Here is a 25,079-nt window from a genome sequence, read left to right as displayed (position 1 = left end):
CTCCCCCAGCATCTGCGCCTGTCACTGACCGAGCGGGGCCAGTGCCGTGTGCAGCACCTCCACTTTCCCTCGGTCGTGGACATGCTCCACCACTTCCAGCGCTCGCCCATCCCGCTCGAGTGCGGCGCCGCCTGTGACGTCCGGCTCTCCAGCTACGTGGTAGTTGTCTCCCAGCCACCAGGTCTGAGCCTACTGCCCTTTGCTAAAGGGGATGGCGGGCACAGGGAAACTGGGTGAGGGTAGAGGCTTCCTGCAGACCCATGGGTACAGGGATCTTGTTCTGTGTCCTGTCAGCACTTGCATCAACACTGACGGTATGGTCTCTCTTGGTCACTTGTTCTAGGTTCCTGCAACACTGTCCTATTCCCTTTCTCCCTCCCTCGCTGGGATTCAGAGTTGGGCCTTCCCCACCTTAGCTCTTCTGGTTGTCACCAGGGGCTCAGCCCAGAGGGTCTCCCCGGGCGATCCTCACCCCCAGAGCAGATCTTCCACCTGGTGCCTTCGCCCGAAGAACTGGCCAACAGCCTACAGCATCTGGAGCCTGAGCCCGTGAGTCGAGCCCGGGACTCGGACTATGAAATGGACTCATCCTCTCGGAGCCACCTGCGGGCCATAGACAATCAGTACACACCTCTCTGACAGAGGAATTCCAGGCCTCAACAGATGCCCTTGAGGAGCACAGGCAGAAGTGTGAACTTGTGAATGTAATGATCTTTCCTTCCTTCCAGAGAGATTTAAGGGACACTGTTAACTGCTCGTGCCAGTTTGGACGTGACCCTTTTATTAGGCCTGTTGAAGGGCCCTCCTGTAAGTTTTATCTATCACCTGGCTTTCTCCTTATTGTTTACAGATGTAGTTCTTGTTAGAGGATGCCGCTAGCTCCTGCCCAGGGTCCCTATGCCCAGTCCCCATTAGAGAAAGGAGTTGTTGGGGTAAGGGCCAGAGCTGGCAGTGGAAACTTGTTCTCTTTTTCACTGACACGGTCACAGCTGATGACAGACTTTCTACAGGAAGAGGGGTCATCAGGAAGTCCAGAACACTAACAAGCCCTGGATTCTCATGGTTCTCCTATTTGCTGTCAGTCCATGTGGCAGGTCTGTTTGTGTCCACACCACAGATGATCACATCTAATCTGCTTCTACTCTCAGCTTTAGGACAAAAGCTCTGTCAGAGGGACAAGCTAAAGGTCAAAAATGATTTTAAACATTTTACCTCAGACTAATTTCTTTAAAGAATTCAGGTTCAAAACTAAACCATTGCTTATTTCACTGCACTGTTTCAACTAACACCCATGCAATTTTTGTAGTTGGAGACAGCTATGCAAACCCTGCCTGACTAGTTCACGGTCTGAGCCAGCACGCTGGCTTCCTTGTCTACTGCAGTCTCAGGACAGTTACCTGCCGCTGAGTGGCCACTGTCCTTCCCAAATGTCAAGAAGTGAAGTGTGTCACCCTTTCAGGGAAATTCAGGAAATTACTGAAAATGGAGGGTGGCAAGGAACAGTTCTACCCTGGTGCCTTATGAATAAAAAACTGGATTCTGGTTTACAGCAGCTTTACAGTGAGAGTTAAATTAACTGAGGTTGGGGGAAGAACAAATAAAAAGGGAAGAAGGACTCCTGGGCGCTTTATAGTAAATCCTTCTGCAACAAGGCTGACTCTGCGCCCTTCAAGCATCTAATGGCTTATTAAATTATCCCACAAGTGGGTTTTAGGCTCCTTTTTTTGAGCCAAAATGGAAGCTGGGAATCTGGTGCCATAACTATTGAGAAACTCATTTAATAGCCCACATTCAGTGTTCTGTTCCAGCTGGCTACTGCTTCATTGGATGGAGAATGTATATATCTCCATGCACACACAGGCACACACAATCTCCACCACCCAGGGAGGTCCTGAAGTTAAATCTCCATCTATACTTGCTTTCACAAATGATACAATTCATAGGGGGGCTGGCTCCTCCCAGAACCTTTGGAGGTTCAAAAACAAGGGGGCACTGACAGTGGAGTCAGCTGCTCTTGGGTGCCAGCAGAGCCTTTCAGTACAATCCCCCAGGCTTACTGCAGTGCCTCAATCAGAGGCTAATGAAACCTCAGCCTAAAACTCATAGGACTGCCTGCTTGCCTGGGAGGAGGGTTAGTTCTGCTCCTTTCACTTAGTCTCTGTACTCCAAGAGGTCAGATTTTTGCTTCTAGGCTTCTAGAATTTTCTTGGGATCTTTCAGAGGGTGGGGAAAGAGCCCCCTCTGTACCACTTTTTGTTTTTTTTGAGATGGAGTTTCAATCTTGTTGCCCAGGCTGGAGTGCAGTGGCGTGATCTCAGCTCATTGCAACCTCAGCCTTCCTGGTTCGAGCGATTCTCCTGTCTCCTGAGTAGTTGGGATTACAGTCATGCATACCATGCTCAGCTGATTTTTGTATTTTTGGTAGAGATGGGGTTTTGCCATGTTGGCTAGGCTGGTCTTGAAATCCTGACCTCAGGTGATCCACCCACCTTGGCCTCCCAAAGTGCTGGGATTATAGGTGTGAGCCACCGTACCTGGCCTGTACCACTTTTTATTTAATTAATTTATTTATTTATTTTGAGACGGAGTTTCACTCTTGTTGCCCAGGCACGATCTCGGCTCACTGAAACCTCCACCTCCTAGGTTCAAGTGATTCTCCTGCCTCAGCCTCCCAAATAGCTGGGATTGCAGGCATGAGCCACCACACCCGACTAATTTTTGTATTTTTTTTTTTTTAATAGAGCTGAGGTTTCACCATGTTGGTCAGGCTGGTCTCGAACTCCTGACCCTGTGATCTGCCCATGTCAGCCTCCCAAAGTGCTGGGATTACAGGCGTGAGCCACCGTGCCCAGCGCCTGCACCACTTTTAATACCAACACTCCTGGGTGATCATGGACCTTAAAGCAGACCCAACACTGATCCAGATTTGCAGTCCATTTTTAAGGACACCTGTCTTTATAAAGTCAAGCAGCTTTCTCTGGATAATGAATGCTAACTAGTGTGAACTGAAAGAATAAGTAACAGTCTGAACCTTTTAAAGAAGAAAGGTTATCATGGAAAGTCACTGGTCCCCTCCTCTGCACAGGACAGGTGTCCAGTAGATAATAAACCAAATTAAGTTCCCTCCCTCCAGCCAGAAGTTAAACACTTGGGATATGACATCTTCACACCAGGAGCACTCATTTCTTAGCAGCTGCTCTACATACATCTCTCAGGTAGTGCCAAGAGGCACACCAGGTACAGCAAACTTAGCAGACTGTACTTAGCCATCTGACTGGCTGCAACGTGCAAGCTCAGATTCTGTGGCAGAGATTTGGAAGGCACCCTCCTCCAGACTGCTAACTTTCTAAACTCATCCAAGTTACCAGGACAGCTCAAATACGTGCTGACAGAAAACTCTCATGGCCCTAGGAAGAAGTGATACTAAGCCAACGCCTTTTCTTTGTGTGGGAGCAGGCCCAGCTGATGAAGGGGTGGGCAGCAATGCAGGGCAGGCACCCCATTGGCTGCAGCTAGCCCACCCCAGGCACAGGACAGCACACCCCACCACTCTCCTTCCAGTCCTGACCAGGCCAAGTCAGCAACTTCCACTGAGAGCCATGGCTCAGCATCAAACTGGGCAGTAGGCATCATGATCCCTCCAGTTAGCTCTAATCACAGATTCCACCAGTACAGCTTGACAGCTCCTGGCACCATCACTTCCTTCATCTTTTATTCAACTTTTACAAACTAACAGTCACCAGCACCAAAGAATTAAGTCAACTAACCTGCCTTGAATTTTAGACCAGCAATCCATATGGCTTTATCTGGTATAAATCTTCTGCCTTTGATCATTTCTGGACCGTAAGAAAAAGGAATAGCAATCATTAAAATCTTGGGCCAGAGAACACTATTTTTACATAACAGTTTCTTAACCTAAAATCAAGGCCTTGGACTCTTCCCTGAGGGTTGCCTGAGATTCCTTCATGCTTTCTATTCAGGGCTAAGTCCCTTACTGCAAATGTGTTAGCTCTAATATCACCCACAAGCTAGAGGAACTTGCGAGTATATTAACAAGGACACATCTGACATCCAGTGTTTGGTTATAATATACAGCACATTGTGATAACACAAAGTGGATTCATCTTGTATCATTATAGGCAGAAGGTATTTGGCAAATTTTTATGTATTGTTTTATGTACTGTACAAGTAACTTATTCTTGAATAATGCAAATTTTGCTATAATGTACAAATTGCTATATATGAATTAAAAAGTCTTCAGAATCTTGATTTGCTGTCACAATATTTAAAGCTCTATTAAGACCATGGTTGCTCTATAAAATCCTTGCCCTTCCCTTTGTCCTCCCCGATGCAATCTGGGAATATTAACAAATGCTTATGAGTCCATGTCAATAAGCAGCTTTGTACATCTTTTCAGCCTTCCTGCCCTCTGGATTTCTTTCTTGCAATTTTTTTCTGAGTGTCTCCTGCCCCCTACTGGTAAAATAGAAAGATGCCTGAATTGGGAACTTCCAGCTAATTAATACTCATTTTGGTTCAGGAGATATCAAAAAGGAAGCTTACAGAATCGGTGTCAGCCCGAGGATGTGGAATTTCAGTGCTGCCCAACTCTGGCCAACCTTCCTCCTCCTGAAGCAGATCTCTAATCCACCAAAGAGAATAGCTCAGTCTTGTCTTTTTCTAGAGATACCTTGAACCAGAACTAAAGGTGAAGAAGAAAAATCATTTGACAGCTACCTTCCGGGACATTCAAAATGCACACTTAGCGCACCTGCTTTGATATTAAGTATCCTACAATAGAAGTAGCTTATACAGACACACACTAACTTGATCAGTTTTTAAAACTTTTTTTATTTTTTAATTTTTTTTTAGTTTTTATTTTATATTATCTACAAAGTAAAAGTTTTCCCTTAACTTAAAAGTTGAACCACTGTAGACAGTGATCACCTCATCAAACTTGATTTATAAATAATAATCCGTCAGTTTGACGGTAAGAATTTACTGAAACTTTGTCAAGTTTAGTAAAAGGGCGTTCCAAGTCTTGATTTTTTTTTTTTTTTTTAGCAGTAATAGCAGCAAGAATCACTCTTGTTACTTCTGTTGCTAGCTGATGTGTTCATGACTTTCAAGGGTTATTAAAAAATAAATAACTTCCAGTTTCAGCAAGCAGAGCTGGGGTACTTGCGGGACTTTGAAACAGCGTATGGAATTATGGAATAGCCCCAAGTTCCTAAATGCCTCTACTCGGTCCAAATATCTTCCACTGCAAGTGAACTGTTAGCATTCCTATTGGATGTTACAAGAAATCAACATATATATTTTAAAAACAAAATAAATGAAATTCTAGTTTTCTGTGCTTCCAGTTGGTAGAAGCAGTAGAAGGGAGGAGGGAATTTGGCCTTTCGGTTCCTCCAGGGCAGCCTTACAACTGCTGTTGGTGGTGGGCTTGTACTGTAAAAAGAAAAGCGAACATTGAAACAGAAAACTGGTAACACTACACATCAGCCTAGTGTCTCTGCAGCACATGATTGTAAACTATTCTCGTGCTAGCTGAACAAGACTCAAAATTGAATTCACTTTCCCCCGCTCCCATCTGTACCAAAGGGGGGAGGGGTGGGTGGGTGGGTATAAACAAACCAGTCAGACATAAAACCACTTCAGATAAAACTCCCAAAAGATCTGTTCCTGGGGTAGAAAAAAAGGCCTTAACCACCCCCTCCCCAAATATTAACCAAGCACCAATACTGCTTTCAGAATAACAGGTCAGACTGTGAAGTATCGCCATGGCACCCATCAAGTAGTAGAGCACAATCACAGGGCGCTCTCCCCCAGTCAGGGCATAGGCTGGGGCTAACGCTACACTCAAAGCCAGTCCATCCACAGCACTTTCTCAGCAGTATCTTCTCCAGAGCTACAATCAAACTCTGCCATGGTAATAACCCCCCACATGTCAGACTTTTGGGACTCAGGAAGGAAAACACTGCCCTGTCCAGCCTATCGTAACAAAGAAGGCCAACTGAGTCCTAGGCATGCATCAGCTACACAGAATGCTGCTGCTGCTGCTTCTCATCAAGCCAAATCCTGTATACCAGCAGAACACACACAGACTCGGCTCCCGGAAGTCTCAGGCCCTGACGCTGAACTGATCATCACAGTCCCTCCTGTGCACACTCCTGATTGGGTCTTGCTAGTTCTCAAATGCGGGGCTTGAAGCACTGGCCCTGCCTGCCGTTCTACCTGTGCGAGAATGCTTTGGGGTGCCCCGGCGGCCCCTGCACACACACGCCTCACCTGAAGGGTGCGTCATATAGGGGAAATGCGCTGTTGTCGAGACTGGAATGGGCTGTAGTGCACTTTGAGCGAGGGCGGCCTGGGGACCGCCGGGTGGCTGTGTCGTCATTAGCATCATTGGCGCATGGGCAGTTGGATGAGAAGGAACCATTCCTGACTGTACATGAGCCTGAAACAGAGAGCTCTTTTACGCATACAGGCAACATCGGCTTAAACAACATGTCAACTGTGTTCCTTTCACTGGGCTGGGACTCTCAGGAAAGGGCAATGGTGGGCCTCAGTGCCCAGTTCTGTTCTCTGGGGACACTCTCTAGTGGACTATCTATTGACCTAAAGATGCGCTTCAGCTTTAGGCAGATCCTGCAAGGGTCAGGAAGCAGGCACCAAGTGAGCCTGGGTAAAAGTCAGGGCTGTGCTGTCCTAGCCCTTGACATTTCTGATCATTGTATTCTATGTATAGGGTAAGGTCTTCACAAAGATTAGACCCCTGATCCAAGGGCAGCTTTCTCAATATCATACAAGATGCAATGATGCTTTAGAATCAGGCTGCCATGTGGGGCCTGAGGTAGTTTTGCAAACAATATCCCTTTCAAATAGAAAAGTAGATTACTACATTAATAAGCAGAGACTCACAGTCCAGTATGTGGATTACTTGGACCTCTCTTCATTTGCCTCTCTCCCTCTGCTTCTGGCCTGCTCACCAGGCAGTGAAAAGAGACTCTTAAGCCCCCGTGACTCTCTCAGAGATATGCTGATGGAGCAGGAGTAGGAGGAGGAACTGCAGTTTAATGGCTCCAGTGAGATGGAAAGGAGTAATCTGAAATCATCTGGGCCAGCCCAGTGTTTCTGTACCAAGAGGTAGTAAGTTCGACCTGGTCTCACTCACTGTCAAGTTGGAGAGGTAATTTTAGTCAGCCCAAACAGCTGGATGCCAGCTCTGCAGGGGGTTGGCAGGGCCAGGAAGAGCCCTTTCCTTTTTCCCACACTGTACACTGTTCTAGAGCATGAAAAGCCTTGGATGAAATGCCATTTTTACTCTCATATATTCAAATGGGCACATGGGATATTTGAGCTTCCTTGTGTTAACCTTTTTGCCCTTTCAGCACAAAAACAGTGAGGTTTTAGGGATCCCTGACTACATGTAAGTTCACATGCCTACTTAGCCATCAGCCTCTGCTAGACACTTACAGGACCCCAGCTCATATGAAGCTGACTCCACCAAACCACGCTGGCCCACACGGACCAAACCGGCTTCCCTCCCCACTATCAAAAAGCAAATCAACTGCAGTGCGCTACACCACAGAACCTAAACTTTGCAGGGTGAGGACGCCCAAACTTCCCAGAGCTGTGGAACTCTACTTACAAGGTAGCCTTCTGAGAGATAGATCCAACTGAGTCGCATCTCTAGCCCACACCTTGCCAGAGCCTCACTGGCGCACTATTTAACAGGAAATGGAATTCATTGTGGCAGGTCTCACTTAGACCCGCCTCAGAGAGTTCTGTTATGAAAGTAGCAGAGACATCTAATACAGCCAATTCACCCATAACAGCCCCAGGAGGGCCTCGAGGCCAGCATTAGAGCCCAACTTCAGTGCAGCTCCTTCTCCTCATTAAGACAATTCCCTGGGTCCTGGAGTGCAGGGACCTTTGTCAGCAGCTGATGCAGACAGCAACCACTGAGATGGCAAGCACACCTTTCACCTGTAGCAGCTTACACTGGAGGTGAGCTCCAAAGTGCTTCTTCCAGGGCTGCTCTTAAAGAGAAATGGAACCACCTAGGTGCTTCCAGCTTCTAGTTACACTGCACCAATGTCCAAGGCCAAGCCCTCTCAAGAGTACAACTATGGTCAAAGCAGATATATGGATAACCAGGGAAAACAATTGGAAAGATGTGTCTGGAAATCATGTGAATAACAATCAAGATGACAGGCCCCAGTAGTCACCTCGGAGGGCTGAGACACTGTGAAGGCCGTCATCCCGGCCCGGCTTCCGAGGTAAGTGTGTGGATGGGGGATATTTGTGTACACATATATATAGTAGGCTATATAGACATAGCAAAGCAGACATAGAAAGGAAAGAAGAACTGGGTTGCATTCCAGAGTCAAAGATATTTTTAAGGTCTCAGTTGGGAAAAACTAAAGGACTGACCAATCAGCACCTTCACTGATCCCACTACAAAACCACACAAACATTTCCTTAGGGCCAGATCACGTGTATTTGAGCGGGAAAGGGAGACAGGCAAATGGCATGACACACAGGGTTTCTTAGCTGGGAGAGCCTCTAGCTGCTTACCAATAACCTTCATATTCTACTTGGCCTTCACAGAAAGTTGGCTAAAGCTGGTTTACCTGAGGTACGTGGGCCATGTGGGGTGGATTGGTATACGCCGGCTGAACATGAGAAGGATGGATTGTAAAGACGGTCTGCTGTGCTGCTGGGAAACTATTCTGTGGCGACTGTGTGTTGGAGGCAGGTGTCATGGAGGGTGGGGTTGGCGCAAGCCCCGCGTGGTAAATGGCTGACTGCTGCTGTGGACTGGCCAGATGGAGAGCCTGGGCGGCCTGGTGCTGATGGTGCTGCAAAGAGATAGGAAAGAATTGAGAGAAAAACTTCTTTAATGAAAAGCAGCCAAGGAATACTCACAAAGCTGAGCTTTGCACATGTGGGCCTATGAGGAGGGGCATAGGAAAGTACAGGGGGAATATACAGGGTGGTAAGAGCAAGGCTGGAAATGCCTCCCATCTGGACGTTCCTTTCTGGGTTGGAGAAGCCTGATTCTTGGCCTGGCAGTTAGAAGCTTCTGACCATGCTAAAGTCAAACAAGACTACTGCCCCAGAGAACTGATAGATATCAGAGATCTTTAATTGCCTCTATTAGCAAACATTATTCAAGAAGCTCACAGGAAAGTAACCTAATCACATAAACCTTAGGAATTAAAATTTAAAAGTCCCAGGCAAATACTAATTACCTTATGAACTTTGTTAAATTTGATTTTGCATTAACACAAGTTTCCAGAGCTTATCCAATCACCTTATTATCATATGTAACTTTTCTTTTTTTTTTTTGAGACAGGGTTTCACCATGTTGGTCAGACTGGTCTCGAACTGTTGACCTTAGGTAATCCACCCGCCTCGGCCTCCCAAAGTGCTGGGATTACAGGCGTGAGCCACTGCGCCCAGCCTTATCATATGTATTTTAAATGTGATTCTTAAAAAAGCAACCACACCAGGGGCACAGCTATATCCAGCTTTATGAGGGTGGACGTGCTATGTGTTCTTATGACACGATACCTGGCACCAGAAATCAGATACTAGGATGAGGAAGCAGCTCCAGGCAGACCTCTGAGGTGCCCTTACCTGAACAGGACTGGGTGCAGGATGACTTCCACCATGTTGGCTTTGCTGCTGTCCAGTGGGGGTAGCTGAAGGCTGAGGGTGTGGAGTATGTGGGTGCAGGGTAGCGTTAGGGTGCGCATACTGCTGAGCAAGGGAGCCCGTGGAAACTACGGTGAAAGAAAAAGGAGCATGTACACAACCAATGTGTGAAAACCTCCATGGCTCCTCTATGCCTCATCAACTGAACTTTCTTGATGGTTACAATGCATAACTCACACCACTACCAATTTCTATAGTAGACTCCATTTAAACCATCCATTGTCTTGAAAAATAAGTGTAGCTATTGCTTAACAGACTAGCATTTGGTTCATATAATACAGCTCTACATATGATATTAAAATCAAATTATCTTGCATTTGCTCTTAAAACAGTCACTAGATTTTCCCAAAAAGGCAACCTGAAAGCATCGGCAGAAACTACTCAAACAAGCGCCATCTAGGCATGCGCTCTTTAGCTCAAGGCCATCATCTGGCTAACCTCACCATGCTACTGCCCTGGAGCAATGTCCTTAGGGCACCTACTATATTGGGTGGGGTGGGGAGGCCAGCGCTGTATAAGGGACCTGGCAAGGCCAGGGATCTATCATCAGGGCAAATGAACACAATCTCTCTCAGCCAATCATAGGAGCCCCTCTGACACTCAGTTCACTTCCCAAGCCCTAACTGAGGATCTCCCACCTTTACTTCATAAAATAAATACAGAAAGGAAACTCCCTTCTGAGTGCTGCAGCCCTTTAGAAAAAATTTTACTATAATAACTTCGAAGGAAACATGATGCCCCAGTTTAAGTCAAAATAAAGATAAGAACTCAAAGCCAATTCTTCATGAATCTCAGCATGGGCCACACCTTGGCACAAAACCATTTCTTCAGGTCTCTCTTTTTTTTTTTTTCTTTTTTCGAGATATAGTCTCATTCTGTTTCCCAGGCTTACTGCAACCTCCACCTCCTGGGTTCAAGTGATTTTCCTGCCTCAGCCTCCCAAGTAGCTGAGATTACAGGCATGCGCCACCATGCCCGGCGAATTTTTGTATTTTTAGTAGAGATGGGGTTTCGCCATGCTGGTCAGGCTGGTCCAAAACTCCTGACCTCAAGTGATCTGCCCACCTCAGCTTCCCAAAGTGTTGGGATTACAGGCGTGAGCCACCATGCCTGACCTGTTAATGTGTTTCAAAAACAGTAAGTTGAGAATCAGAAGCACAGTAGGATGTGTTCACTACTTCCAGTGACTATGGACAACACACTGATGATACAAATCTAACCTGCATGTGGCTATGAGCCACGTGTTCTCACAGAGTGTTCTCAAGACAACTCTAGCAAGGCATGATTCCCAGCCCTCTTGAGAAATGAATTCTAAAATCCATTAAGATAATTACCCCATACACATAAATGATTCCAAAATAGTTCCTCACGTTCTTCATATAACGTGTTAGCAAACACAGACTTATGCAGGACTGACTGGGGAGAAAAGCAAGCATAGCTTTGGGACCAGGCACCCTAGCTCCAGCAGTCTGGTAGGCAAGACTGCTGAGTCATCAGCATAGATGACTCTCGGTATATCCCATGTAAATGGTGTGCAGACGATTAGGCTACGCGCATGGAGCAGTTCTATAATGCTAGGGCTAAGGGCCACCAACACTCCAGCCCAAAGAGTTATGTATCCAACTGCAAATCTCTCTCTTAGCAGAGGAGACGGCAAGGCAAAGAGCCAGTTCTAGGATCACCTGTGCATCCACTGCCAATGCCACAGCTGTCACAAATATTCTTTCAAACCCAGTTTAGACTGAATAAAGCAGTTTTGTTTATACACTGGAAAAAAATTTTCCAGACTGCAGGAATTAACATATGCCAGAACATTTTAACAAGAAAACTGTGGCAACATATTCTCTGAATGTTTTTTTTAAGAGTAGTGAAAGTCTTCTGGGAGCTGGAACAAATGATGTACAACTGCCTTCCTGAGCTTCACAGTCCCACAAGTCTATGAAGACAGTCCTTTTCTTCTAACTCGCTGACATAACAGGCCCTCCATCATCATCATACTCATTAAGTTTACTTCCAGCTCCCCCAAATTGTGTAGGCACTGACTTGGTCTAAAAGAAGATCTGATGTAAATTTTGAAACTGAGTTTGCTTGTTCTTGTAAAAATCTTACATTCATTATTAAAATGCATTTGTTTGTTTTTATTTTATTTTTGATATAGCCTTGCTCTGTCACCCAGGCTGGAATGCAGTGGCACAATCTCGGCTCACTGCAACCTCTGCCTCCTGGGTTCAAGCAATTCTCCTGCCTCAGCCTCCTGAGTAGTTGGGATTACAGGAACGCGCCACCATGCCCAGCTGATTTTTGTATTTTTAGTAGAGATGGGGTTTCACCATGTTGGCCAGACTGGTCTTGAACTCCTGGCCTCAAGTGATCCACCCACCTTGACCTACGAAAGTGTTGGGATTACAGGCATGAGCCACTTCACCTGGCCTAAAAATTTATTTTTGAATAATAAAAAAGCCACATGTAGCTAAGCAGCTACTATGTTGGACAGCACAATTTTTTTCTCACTCTGTTGCCAGGCTGAAGTGCAGTGGCATGATCTCTGCTCACTGCAACCTCTGCCTCCCGGGTTCAAGTGATTCTCCTGTCTCAGCTTCCCAAGTAGCTGGGACTACAGGTGCCCACCACCACACCCGGCTAATTTATTTGTATTTTTAGTAGAGACAGGGTTTCACCATGTTTGTCAGGCTGGTCTCAAACTCCTGACTCAGGTAATGTAGCCACCTCAGCCTCCCAAAGTTCTGGGATTACAGGGGTGAGCCACTGCGCCCAGCCAACAGCGCAGTTTTTGTAGGACATTTCCATCATCACAAAAAGTTCTATTGGATGGTGATGTCTACAGTTGTCATGGTACCTTACTGTTAAACCATTAGCACTAACCCCTACCCCCACCCCTAGCCTCTTAAAAATGTCATTTGTAGCAATACTAAATCTGTCTAAGGAAAAGCAAATTCCAAATTCTATTCATGGGGATTCATAAAGATAAGAGTACAAAATCTCAGAGGGTTTTTTTTTAAACTTTATTTATTCAAGAAATTTTGCACTAAAAAGTTTTAAATTTCACTTTTAATTACCTTCTAAGCAAAGTATTAAGAATATTAAAAAGTAACAATAAATATAGAGAATTATGCCCATGAAGCCTCATAATTAAGTTATTCATCAACTGGAAAAAATGTAAAAATCTTGAAATCATTTGATGGAAAAAAAAAGATGAAATATTTTTACTATGCATTTTTAAAAGGCATCTCTGCGATTTAAGTTTACCAGTATTTAAAGACTATAATACAGTGTTCTGATCTATAGCTAATTTGAATGCATAGCACAAATCCCAAGCTGAGTGAATGTACATGGGCTTTGTTTAAAAAAAAAAGAAAGAAAGAAAGAAAGAAAATCCTTTCACTACATAAAACTTAAGTAGCCTTCATAAAATCTTTTGGATTAAAGATAATCAAAGATGCATTGCTTCTTTGGGCCGGACTTAGTCCAGAAGTTTCCCACTGAGCATTCCTTGATATAAATATTTACGATTCTAAACATGTGATCAATCAAATCCTTAATAACACTAACCACATTCCAAAACTAGTTTCTTCAGCCATGATCTCATGGAAACAAATTCAGTATATAAAGCTGTGTTTAATTTGTAACTAGGTTTTGTCATTTTGACTTTGGATGCACAAGTCATAAGAGATCATTAGCATTGCAAAACTTGAAAAGTAAAACAAAACAAAATCTTCCAACTTGTAAATTTGATGTTAAATTCTGAAAAAGGGAAGTGAAGGAAAGTTGAAAACTCCAGGGAATGAAAGGCAACCTGACCAAACCATGACAAAATGGCTTAGAACAGGGGAAAATGAAGCAGCAAATTAAATTAGTAGCCCAACTGTTAGTTTCTTTTAAAAAAAGTACTGATACTCCCTTTTAGGAAAAGTTGTACTAAAGCAATTAAGACTTAGGTGTAATGATTAAAAACCTTTTAGCTACTTACCAGGAAAATGACACCAAACTACTAACAGAGACAGTAAGATGGTGAGGATAACTACATTTGAGACTTCAAATTAAGTACATAATAAAATCACCCACTGACACTATCTTTTACACACTACAATCACAGACATAGTTTCCCCTTTAAGAGTATATACATACAGCAAGACTCCTTTTTAAAGAGCATCTATTAAAGGATTAAATTTAACATCTCCTAAATTAAATTTAACCAAATATATATATATATATATATATATACATACATACATATATATATATATATGTATGTATGTATCAGCTTATTTTTGGATACCAAGTCACGGTATAATTAACAAAAATTTAAGGTCAAATGCATTTTAAATGCTAAATGGTATTTAGTAGAGTCAGACATTGAGTCACCCCAAAATAACTCAAAATGTTGTCCCTAACATAAAATTTGAATACTTAATATCTTCTAGAATACAATGTTTCATACAAGGTGACACATATTAATGGCACAAATTTCTAAAGGATTTCTACAAATATTAGTACTCTTCCTATTAAAATACCAAAGTCCATGACTAGCCTTATTTTTGTTTTTATTTTTTATTTTTAGACAGAGTCTTTCTCTGTTGCCCAGGCCAGAGTGCAGTGGAATGATCTTGGCTTACTACAACCTCCGCCTCCAAGATACATGGAATTCTTGTGCCTTAGCCTCCCAAGTAGCTGGGACCACAGGTGCACACCACCATGCTTTTTGTAGAGATAGGGATTCACCATGTTGGCCAGGCTATTCTTGAACTCCTGGCCTCAAGCGATCCACCTACCTTGGCCTCCCAAAGTGCTGGAATTACAGGCGTGAGCTACCACGTCCGGCCCTTATTTTTAAAAATTGTCCTACAAATAGGAAAAACACACCTTACAAGTTTTCCTTTCTGAAAGAGAGCTCTGCCCAGACTTTCTCCATGAAGGAGCAACCATTTCTGTACTTTTTGCCAGGTGGGAAGAGGGGACCTGTGCTGTCCAAGACAATGACCTGAGAGGTCATGCTCTCTTGATTAAGCTCAAGACATCCTGAGGGGCCTGCCTCCTGAATATTTTATTTTTTGCGACAGAGTCTTGCTCTGCCACCCAGGCTGGAGTAAAGTGGCATGACCTTGGCTCACTGCAACCTTGGCCTCCGGGGTTCAAGCGATTCTCCTGCCTCAGCCTCCCAAGTAGCTAGGACTACAGGCACTCATCACCACGCCTGGCTGATTTTTGTATTTTTTGGTAGAGATGGAGTTTCACCATGTTGACTAGGCTGGTCTTGAACTCCTGATCTCAGATGATCTGCCCGCCTCAGCCTCCCAAATTGCTGGGATTACAGGTGTGAGCCACTGTGCCTGGCCCCTCCTGAATATTTTAAACCTTTAGCTATGCACAAGGCAGAAAGGTTTTTCCCTTAGTGTTTCATCAGTTCTATTCAATTAAAAATCCTGGTAGGCATAAATTTCTTCTTATCAGGATATAAATTTCTTCTTATTAGGAAATAAACATTTTAAGTTTATACGAAGCTTGTGGCTTTGGGGGTATGTGTGTGTATGTGTGTGTGTGTATATATATATACACACACATATGTATATACATATATGTGTGTGTGTATATATATATATATATATGGCTGTTCAGGAAAAGCTTCTCTAAACCAGAAAAATATTAGCCATTTCCCAGTCAAATTCACTTGGTATGCAAAAATTGATTTCTTGCTTGCAGCTTGGGGTGTGTGTGTCTGTGTGTGTACATGTACATATAAATATAAAGCTGTTCAGGTAAAGTTTCTCTGAACAAAGACAATATTAAGCATTTCCCAGTCACATTCGCTTGGTATGCAAAAATTGATTTCTGAAACAACTCCATCTTCCATTAACTCCAGCCTTCTTAAACTGGATCACATTTCCATTTTAAAAACTGAATTACTTATAGATATAAATACTTTCAATAATTTGACTGACACAAGGAAAATACTTTTCAACAAGACTATCCCTTAACATGTATTCTTTAAAAAGTGTTTTACTGTACAATTAAAAATTAGTATAAAAAACCCAACTCACTGGCAAAGTAGAAAGAAGGGCTTGTCTCCTTGTTGTATGGTAATTTGGGACATGCTGAATTTGGAAAATAGAAAGGTAAATTAGCCTTTTGAGGTGTGCATTTTCCAAATTTTCTGGAAAGGTTGACATATTTGTAATTTCTTTCTGTATTCATGCATAATTCATTTTTATTTTATAAAAGATGACAAGCACTTTAAACACTGCTACAGAATTTTAAAAAATAGGACTAAACCGGAAGACACTGTTCTTCTGTACTTAGGTGTCAAGTTGTCATGCTGACTTGCTTAAAAGTGAAAGGAATAAAATCATTATCTAATAAAAAGATCAACATGGCATTCTACTGAACAACCTTGATATAAATCATGTACCAAAATAAAACAATATTTACCAAGTTTAATTCAATAGACACACAATTTTGCAAAACATTACTAATGGAAATGTCATTATCCTGAAAGATTATCTGGTGATGGATCCAAAAATTTAAAAACATAGCAAGAATATAAACATGAATTTTATCATTTCTTATTAAAACATGTCTACATAAAGGAGTATATGGGTATATTTAAATGCACCTGGAAGGATACACACCAAAATGTTAAAAGGCAGATGTCAGGTGGAGGGATAATGGGTGCTTTTCATTTTTTTTTTTTTACTCACTGTATTTTCTTACTTATCTGCATTAAACAACCAAAAACAAACCAAAAAAGGATTCTGGATCTAACTCTCCCTAATGGCTATAGTTAGCCGGAAAGGTTATTTTATTTCTGTTTCTAAAAGGTAAAAGCATCGCCATAAAACGAAATTAGATGGATTAGAAGAGCAGATGTGAGGCCGGGTGTGGTGGCTCACACCTGTAATCCCAGCACTTTGGGAGGCCGAAGCAGGAGGATCATGAGGTCAGGAGTTAGAGACTAGTCTGGCCAACATGATGAAACCCCGTCTCTACTAAAAATACAAATATTAGCTAGGTGTGGTGGCGCACACCTGTAGTCCCAGCTACTCGGGAGGCTGAGGCAGAAAAACTGTTTGAACCTGGGAGGCAGAGGTTGCACTGAGCCAAGATCACGCCACAGCACTCCAGCCTGGAGACAGAGTAAGACTTCATCTCAAAAAAAAAGAAAGAAAGAAATTAGCTGGACGTGGTGATGCATGCCTGTAGTCCCAGCTACTCAGGAGGCTGAGGTGGAAGAATCACTTGAACCTGGGAGGCAGAGGTTGCAGTAAGCTGAGATCGTGCCACTGCACTCCAGCCTGAGCAACAGAGCAAGACTCCGTCTCCAAAAAAAAAAAAAGAAGAAGAAGAAGAAGAAGAAGAGCATATGTGAGGAAAACAAAATTAAAGTAACTTCTTAGAAGGGATGAGGTGGAGACAATCATGAAAGTCAGACTGGCCGGGCGTGGTGGCTCACGCCCATAATCCCAGCACTTTGGGAGTACGAGGCAGGTGGATCACGAGGTCAAGAGATGGAGATCATCCTGGTCAACAAGGTGAAACCCCGTCTCTACTAAAAATACAAAAATTAGCTGGGCATGGTGGCGTGCGCCTGTAGTCCCAGCTACTCGGGAGGCTGAGGCAGGAGAATTGCTTGAACCCAGGAGGCGGAGGTTGCGGTGCGCCGATATCGCGCCATTGCACTCCAGCCTGGGTAACAAGAGTGAAACTCCGTCTCAAAAAAAAAAAAAAAGATAGCTAGAAAGAGTACAAGGTCAATAATTATTTAGAATGTACACATCTCCTATTTTATCAATTTAACTGTTCAGTAATGTTAGCATATTTGTATTAAACATACTACAAATTTTAAAACAATAATGAGAATTTCAATTTGCAGTCATTAGTGGTCCTATGTTTTCAACACCTTTGGCTATGGCCATAACAATTAATGAATGAGAAAAGGTGACATAAAATTGTCACCAATATCTGGATGCATGTTCTTCTGTTTACATTAAATGTTTTAAAAACCTAGATAGGATGTAGCTTAAAAAGAAAAGCACGATTCATACTCAAAGTATTTGGTTCCTTTGAGAGAATTTATGACAATATATTTAATAAATATATTTATAAAATATAAATTGTTCAGGGAAGATGAGTATAAAATTAACACTTCTATGTAAGTTTGTTGTAGTTTATAAGAATGTACTTCAAATTTTGTTTATATTTGACATAAGACTTTGAAAGTCTAATAATAATTCAAATAAATCACTTAAGATTTAATGAAAAACGTGGTTTAGCAGATTAAATTATGGCTTATAATGGCATAGAACAAAATAATTTTTCCTCATATTTTGTTTAAATAAGAGACAGGGTCTTGCTCTGTAACCCAGGCTGGATTACAGTGGTACCATCATAGCTCACGGTAGCCTCAAAGTCCTGGACTCAAGTGATCCTCCCATCTTGGCCTCCTGTGTAGCTGGGACTACAGGCACATGCCACCATGACTGGCTTTTTTTTTTTTTTTAATAGATGAGATCTTGCCATCTTGCCTAGACTGGTCTTGAACACCTGGACTAACCGATCCTCTGCCTCAGCCTCCCCAAATGCTTGGATTACAGGTGTGAGCCACCATGCCCAGTTCCTAGTATCCTTTTTAGGGTCTGAAGTACCACCAAGGGAATCTTGATTAGTGACAATCACACCAAGTGCACAGCTTTGCCCCTAGTCTGCCTCCTTACAGACAGCAATTAAATACCACCTGTGTAAACTGCAGGAGAGTAGTTCAGGCTTGGCTGAGTAAATTTCTCTTGGCATGAAAGAGCTGGCTTTGATGACTAGTTCATTCCAGATTTCACTGGACATTAGATCTAGTGCTTTGTTTTGTTTGCAATATTTCCTATTTATCCACGCATGAATGGACTTTGGGGTCCAAGGCCCACTGCTCTTCAAATGGACATGTTCTGGGAAGTAGTTATGAAAATCATCAGTGCCTCAAACACAGTATTTACCATATAGGCTGTTTCAAAACCAATGAACATTTATCCAAAAGATGAAGCCAGATACTGGCAGTGAATAAACACAATGGGGAGAAAATTCTGCTCAACATTATGGTATTATTGCTACAGTGTCTCAAAAGCATGGGTACCCAAATAACTATTTTCCAAATGCAATGGAAATTTTAGCTCAAAAGTTTCAGATCTTATTCCAAGGGGAATATGCCAGAAAATGGAAGGAAAGGGATGTTTTTTCCACTTGTTAAATCATGACGTATTCACCAGGAAAGTATAAACAATCATAATGAACTTTTAATCTAAGCCTTTAGCAAACTGGAAAATTGTTAAAATATATACAAGTTGCATAAAAGCCAGCGTGATGACTGAATCGTGCCTTTTCATGCATATTCAGTCCTGGTTAAAACAACCAAAGACAAGCCAAATGACAGGAGATCATAACCAAAATAATAAACCAAGTCAGTTTGTCAGTATCTTTTTCAATTAAATTACAAGATGAGCTTCTTGAAAAAAATGTTTTCCAAAACATAGCAATCACACAATTTTTTATTTAAAATGAATGATCCACAATAAAAAGTTGAAAGTGATAATGTGGAAAATTAAGACTGGACTTATAAAACTAAACACCTTTAATCATGTACAAATTCCTATCAGAGGTGAGCCTTTGTGGCAGACAAGAGCCTCCAGGAAGAAAGCATAAGCTCTGGTTACAGGTAACAGGAAGGATGACTGTTGCTGCCCAAGTCCTATTCTCATTAACCTACAGAATGTTAAAACTTTTATTCTTCAAAAAGGACAGAGATGATATGAAAAGCAGTGATGTCTCAAGAAGACGATTTGCCGGAAATCTGTAAATTTTTTTTTTTTTTAAGGCTGGCGTGCAGTGGCGCAATCTCGGCTCACTGCAACCTCTGCCTCCTGGGGTCAAGCAATTCTCCTGCCTCAGCCTCCCGAGTAGCTGGGATTAAAGGTGCCTGCTGCCGTGTCTGGCTAATTTTTGTATTTTTAATAGAGATGGGGTTTCACCATGTTGGCCAGGCTCGTCTTGAACTCCTGATCTCAGGTGATCTGCCCACCTTGGCCTCCCAAAGTCCTGGGATTACAGGTGTGAGCCAACACGCCCAGACTGAAATCTGTAAATTCTTAAATAACTCAATTTTGCCTAGACATACTCATTCAGGACATTTAAACTTAAAAAATAAACATTTTATATTCTTAGTATTTAAAAAAGTTTAAAGAGGTTTTAAAAATGAAATGTCCATGTAGTTGCATGTAACCATAATCTCATTTCTCATGGCAGTACACTTTTCAATTGTATGAATAAACCAAAATTTGTCCCCTACTCCAAAAAAAACAAAAATGCAAATAGGAAAACTAAATAACACTACAGGAATTATCAGAAACATTCAAAACAAAACATCTTAATGAAATCAGTACTATTTATAAGTGTATTCTGAAAAACATTTGAAGCAATCCATTAATTCTATATTATAAGATATACAAGTGGACATTTTATTTTAAATTATCAACAATGAAAAATCTATTATTTTGATACTTTAAACAGCTGCTAAGTTGATCTACACAAAGTTCTCTGTTTAGTCACAAAACAAAGATGGGTTTTTTGCTTATTATTCTCACATATAAATACTGCTTAGTTTTACATAAAATACTTCTTATTTTCATTTCAGCATTCTGTTTACATTGGTTATATTTAAAGTGTGAATCATGTCTAAAATAGATCTAATATTACACAATTTCAACCACTTAAAATACAGCATGATATAGAAGCATAGCATTATCATTATAACAAACAGCAAAAAAAATATGTATTGCCAGTGACCCTCAGAGCAAGTAGGGAAGCAGAATGTTTTCATGCTGGAGAACGCTTTTATGTTTTTATTATGATAAAATTATCTTGCATGCCATAGGCAGGATATATCAAATCATAATACTGATGAGGAAGAGGAGAAAGGTAGCTTTCTCCACAAAGATGCTTTGCCATTATATACATCATATTTTAGTTAAAGTAGGAGAGAGATCTGAAGACCAGGTACAGAAGTAGAAACTATTTGCCAAAACTTGTAAAGCAAGTCAGGGAGAGAAATAGGTTCATCTTTTCCTTTAGATTCTTGGCCCTCAATGTCATAAAAGGTCAGGTTATTCTTTATGTTTTCAGAAATTTAAAACAAATTAAGAGTCACACGCACTGGAAGAGACAAACAAAGTGCTTCCTACCATACATCGCATGCGTCTGCTCATGAGCCCCGTACTGAGTTGCTGAAGAAGATACTAAACCAGGCTGGGCATGTGTTGGTGGTGCCATCATTCTAGCATTACCCTGTATTACAGGACTATAGACATGAGGATGCTGTGTTCAAACAAAAAATAAAGAAAGAACATTAACACTGCAAATAAAGCCAAGCACACTTTAGTTAAGATTTTTAACTCCATGGTTTCCAGATTATCAGAAACAACTGTAAACTCTCAACTTTTTCTTGGCTGCTTCCTTTGAAACTCTTACAATGATCAGTAACCTTCAAATATGTATTAAAAAGGGTTCTCAAATCTTAGCTATCTACCCTACCATCACATAAAAGCGAAAATTATAAAGGAAAATCCCTTTACCATATTAAAAGTTTTTAAAAATGGTACAAAAATTAAAAGTTAGCCCCTATCAGCCTTACCTGAGACTGATAATGTGGCACATGCTGAACAAGGGGCTGATTCGGGAACTGCTGAGGACTGTAGGCAACATATTGCGTGGAGTAAGCTGGTGGGGTGGCTGCAATCGGTGGGCCTGCTGCTGACGCTGGGTGCATCATGGCACTCTGATGATGCTGGTCTTGCCGCTGTTGGGGCATATTTGGTACTGCAGAAAAAAGAGATGACTGCCTATTAAATAGTATCTCCACAGCATAATACATGTGTTCACATGGTCTAGGAGGTTCTGCATGATTTGACCCTGCATCTGTGTCTCTGATGCTATATTATACCACTCCCACTTCTGCCATTCTGGGTTGTTTTCCTATCATGCATGCTAGTCCTCAGCCTCAAATACCAGTCCCTAATCCCAGCTGCGATACTTCTGCCTCATCCTTCAGGTGTCAGCTTGAAAGCAACTTCCTCAGAGAGACTTTCTCTCATGGCCCTCAGACTTAAGTCCCTGTATCAGATTCTCATAGCATTATGAAATCACTTTTCCTTCATACCACTTCTCATACAGTATTTGCTGGGATGGGCACTGTGTTCATTTTGAGAAAAATAAAAGCATGACCAAAGAGCCAAAATAGATAAAAAATAAAATCCCTTATTTCCTACCACTGAATTCTTGTAACATTTCCCATTCTTTCTCCAACCCAGTATAACACAACACCATGTAGCATATTGCAGGTTTCTTTTTTTTTTTTTTTTTTTTTTGAGACGGAGTTTCGCTCTTGATACCCAGGCTGGAGTGCAATGGCGCGATCTCGGCTCACCGCAACCTCCGCCTCCTGGGTTCAGGCAATTCTCCTGCCTCAGCCTCCTGAGTAGCTGGGATTACAGGCACGCACCACCGTGCCCAGCTAATTTTTTGTATTAGTAGAGACGGGGTTTCACCATGTTGACCGGGATGGTCTCGATCTCTTGACCTCGTGATCCACCCGCCTCGGCCTCCCAAAGTGCTGGGATTACAGGCTTGAGCCACCGTGCCCGGCCGCAGGTTTCTAAATAGTTCTTTTCAAAGACACTCTATGTCTTGTCTTAATCCACACAGGAGGTCAGCATGTAAGGTACTCTCCCTGTTACAACTCTAGTTAAGAATTCAGCTCAACTGTTGTCTGTCTCCCATGTGAGGTTTTTCCCAGTTCCTCCGGCACAAGCTGGGCTGCTTCTCCTGTGCCTTTCCTCACACATCTCTTACAACACTATTGTCTGTAATCTGTTGCCGGTGTGGCATTAACCAATCCACTTCAAGAAAAGAATTGTAAAATTACTGCTTACAACTAGGTATAAGGCACATAGAACTTGGTGTGTTTACAAAATCGTAAGAACTGATTATATAAGTAACTGCAAATTTGTGGCTAAACATTCACTGACTTGCTGAAATTTGGGAGAGCTAGTCACATATTATTTTATCTATGTAGAAAAGCAAAACTGAAAAATTTTTTTCTTACTCATTATTTTTTTTCTCACTCTCCCTCCCTCAAAAATTTTTTCTATATTTAATCTTGGATGTACATATTTAAAAAGCACTTCCTTTTGGTAAACAAAAAGCCACTGAAAACTAGTATCACTTTTATAAAATGAAAGTTTGTCCAATTATGCTCACTAACTGAGCTTAAACTATTCATTATTATTACTTTGTTACTTACTACCTTCCTGCGTATTTAAAAAATAATCAAAAAGCTAGTCAAGCATAGTATGGTACTATTGTTTGGGTATCATGTGTTTGTCTCCACCAATTTTCATGTTAAAATTTGATCCCCAGGCCAGGTGCAGTGGGCTCACACTTATAATCCCTGCACTTTGGGAGGTCAAGGTAGGCAGACTGCTTGAGCCCAGGAGTTTGAGACCAGCCTGGGCAACATGGGGAGACGCTGTCTCCACAAAAAAAAAAAAATACAAAAATATTAGCCAGCAGCGGTGGTGTGCATTTATGGTCCCAGCTACTCAGCAGGTTGAGGTGGGAGGAACACTTGAGCCAGGGAGGTAGATGCTGCAGTGAGCCATAAATTACACCACTCCACTCCAGCCTGGGCTTGGTTTCTTTTCCTCCCTCCTCTCCCCCTGTCTCAAAAAAGGGGAGGGGAGGGAGGAAAAGAAACCAAGCTCTTGACTTTGACTGTTATTTGAAAAATGTTAAAAATATCTTTATCCAACACCTCAAGGAATGGAATTTATTAAAGGAGCAGGGTAAAAACTAACATACAGACAGCAATAGCCTTCATATATGGTACTTCATATTTACTTCTTAAGTAATTACTTAAAGATGCAATGGAAGAGAGGTCCCTGAGTTACATTAACACTAAAAAAAGAACACACCTAAGGCATACACTGAAAAAAATGCACAAAACCTTGTAAGGATAAACTTTATGTTTATTTATTTATTTATTTATTTATTTTCTTTGAGACACAATCTCACTGGGTCACCCAAGCTGAACTGCAGTGGTGTGATCTTGACTTACTGCAATCTCTGCCTCCCAGGTTCAAGTGATTCTCCTATCCCAGCCTCCAGAGTAGCCAGGATTACAGGTACGCACCAAGACGCCTGGCTAATTTTTTTCTTGTATTTTTAGTAGAGATGGCATTTTACCATGTTGGTCAGGCTGGTGTTGAACTCCTAACTTCAGGTGATCTGCCCACCTCCACCTCCCAAAGTGTTGGGAATACAGGTGTGAGCCACTGTGCCCAGCCAAGGATAAACTTTAATATGCTACTGAAGATATATATACTTTGAAGACTCAACATCATAAAGATATCAATCACTTCTTCTCAAGTTAATTTATAAGTTTACTGTGATTCTGGACTGCCATGGTGGCTCATGCCTGTAGTCCCGCCACTTTGTGAGGCTGATGCAGGCAGACTGCTTGAGCTCAGGAGTTCAAGACCAGCCTGGGCAACATTGTAAAACCCTGTCTCTACAAAAAATACAAAAATTAAGCCAAGCACAGTGGTGCTTTCCTGTAGTGCCAGCTACTTGGGAGGCTGAGGTGGGGGTATTGCCTAAACCAGAGAAGTTGAGGCTATAGGATGCCCAGATCATGCCACTGCACTCCAGTCTAGGTAACAGAGCCAGACTCTGTCTCTAAACAGTTAAGAAGAAATCCACAAGTTTACACTGATATTAAGAATAAAGAACAAGGCCGGGCGCGGTGGCTCACGCCTGTAATCCCAGCACTTTGGGAGGCCGAGGCGGGTGGATCACGAGGTCAAGAGATCGAGACCATCCTGGTCAACATGGTGAAACCCCGTCTCCACTAAACATACAAAAAATTAGCTGGGCACGGTGGTGCGTGCCTGTAATCCCAGCTACTCAGGAGGCTGAGGCAGGAGAATTGCCTGAACCCAGGAGGCGGAGGTTGCGGTGAGCCGAGATCGCGCCATTGCACTCCAGCCTGGGTAACAAGAGCGAAACTCCATCTCAAAAAAAAAAAGAATAAAGAACAACAAAAACCCACCTCATTGGTTACCTGTGGAGGGTAACAGAAAACTAACTCATTAGTTTGAAGACTGCCTTAAAAAGGGAAATTATGAACATTTTAAATGACCTATCCTAAGAAAGCTTGTAACCAAATAGCTGGACATGGTAACATTTTTCTTCTTTTTAACATTTTTCTTCTTTTTTTTTTTTAGACAGAGTTTCACTCTTACTGC

General features: G+C 42.2%; 2 protein-coding genes across 13 annotated transcripts in view; one reads left to right on the top strand and one right to left on the bottom strand.

The window, feature by feature from the left end:
- Window positions 1–4,269, top strand: part of SH2B3 (SH2B adaptor protein 3) — a 33,645-nt gene extending 29,376 nt beyond the window's left edge. For both annotated transcript variants that reach the window (XM_012469058.3, XM_012469059.3), the window contains exons 6-7: window positions 10–181; window positions 344–4,269. In XM_012469058.3, the coding sequence (XP_012324481.1) occupies window positions 10–181; window positions 344–639 (468 nt within the window). In that variant the 3' untranslated portion in view covers window positions 640–4,269. The remainder of the gene's footprint in view (window positions 1–9; window positions 182–343) is intronic.
- ATXN2 (ataxin 2) overlaps window positions 3,233–25,079 on the bottom strand; it is a 148,388-nt gene continuing 126,541 nt past the window's right edge. For 3 of the 11 annotated variants that reach the window (XM_064379829.1, XM_064379830.1, XM_064379836.1), the window contains 6 exons: window positions 21,410–21,594; window positions 20,961–21,093; window positions 15,783–15,836; window positions 9,649–9,794; window positions 8,640–8,867; window positions 5,362–6,460 (listed from right to left, as the gene is read on the bottom strand). In XM_064379829.1, coding sequence (XP_064235899.1) covers window positions 6,188–6,460; window positions 8,640–8,867; window positions 9,649–9,794; window positions 15,783–15,836; window positions 20,961–21,093; window positions 21,410–21,594 — 1,019 coding nt within the window. In that variant the 3' untranslated portion in view covers window positions 5,362–6,187. Of the gene's footprint in view, window positions 3,837–4,563; window positions 4,703–4,831; window positions 6,461–7,654; window positions 7,730–8,639; window positions 8,868–9,648; window positions 9,795–15,782; window positions 15,837–20,960; window positions 21,094–21,409; window positions 21,595–25,079 lie in introns of those variants that run through there. The other 8 variants (XM_064379828.1, XM_021675518.2, XM_064379837.1 and 5 more) reach the window with 7 other exon arrangements.

The sequence above is a fragment of the Aotus nancymaae genome, unplaced genomic scaffold, assembly GCF_030222135.1.
Source record: "Aotus nancymaae isolate 86718 unplaced genomic scaffold, 86718_ANA_hifiasm-v0.15.2.pri h1tg000021l, whole genome shotgun sequence".
Classification (NCBI taxonomy): Eukaryota; Metazoa; Chordata; class Mammalia; order Primates; family Aotidae; genus Aotus; species Aotus nancymaae.
This window is presented reverse-complemented; position numbering and strand designations above follow the sequence as displayed.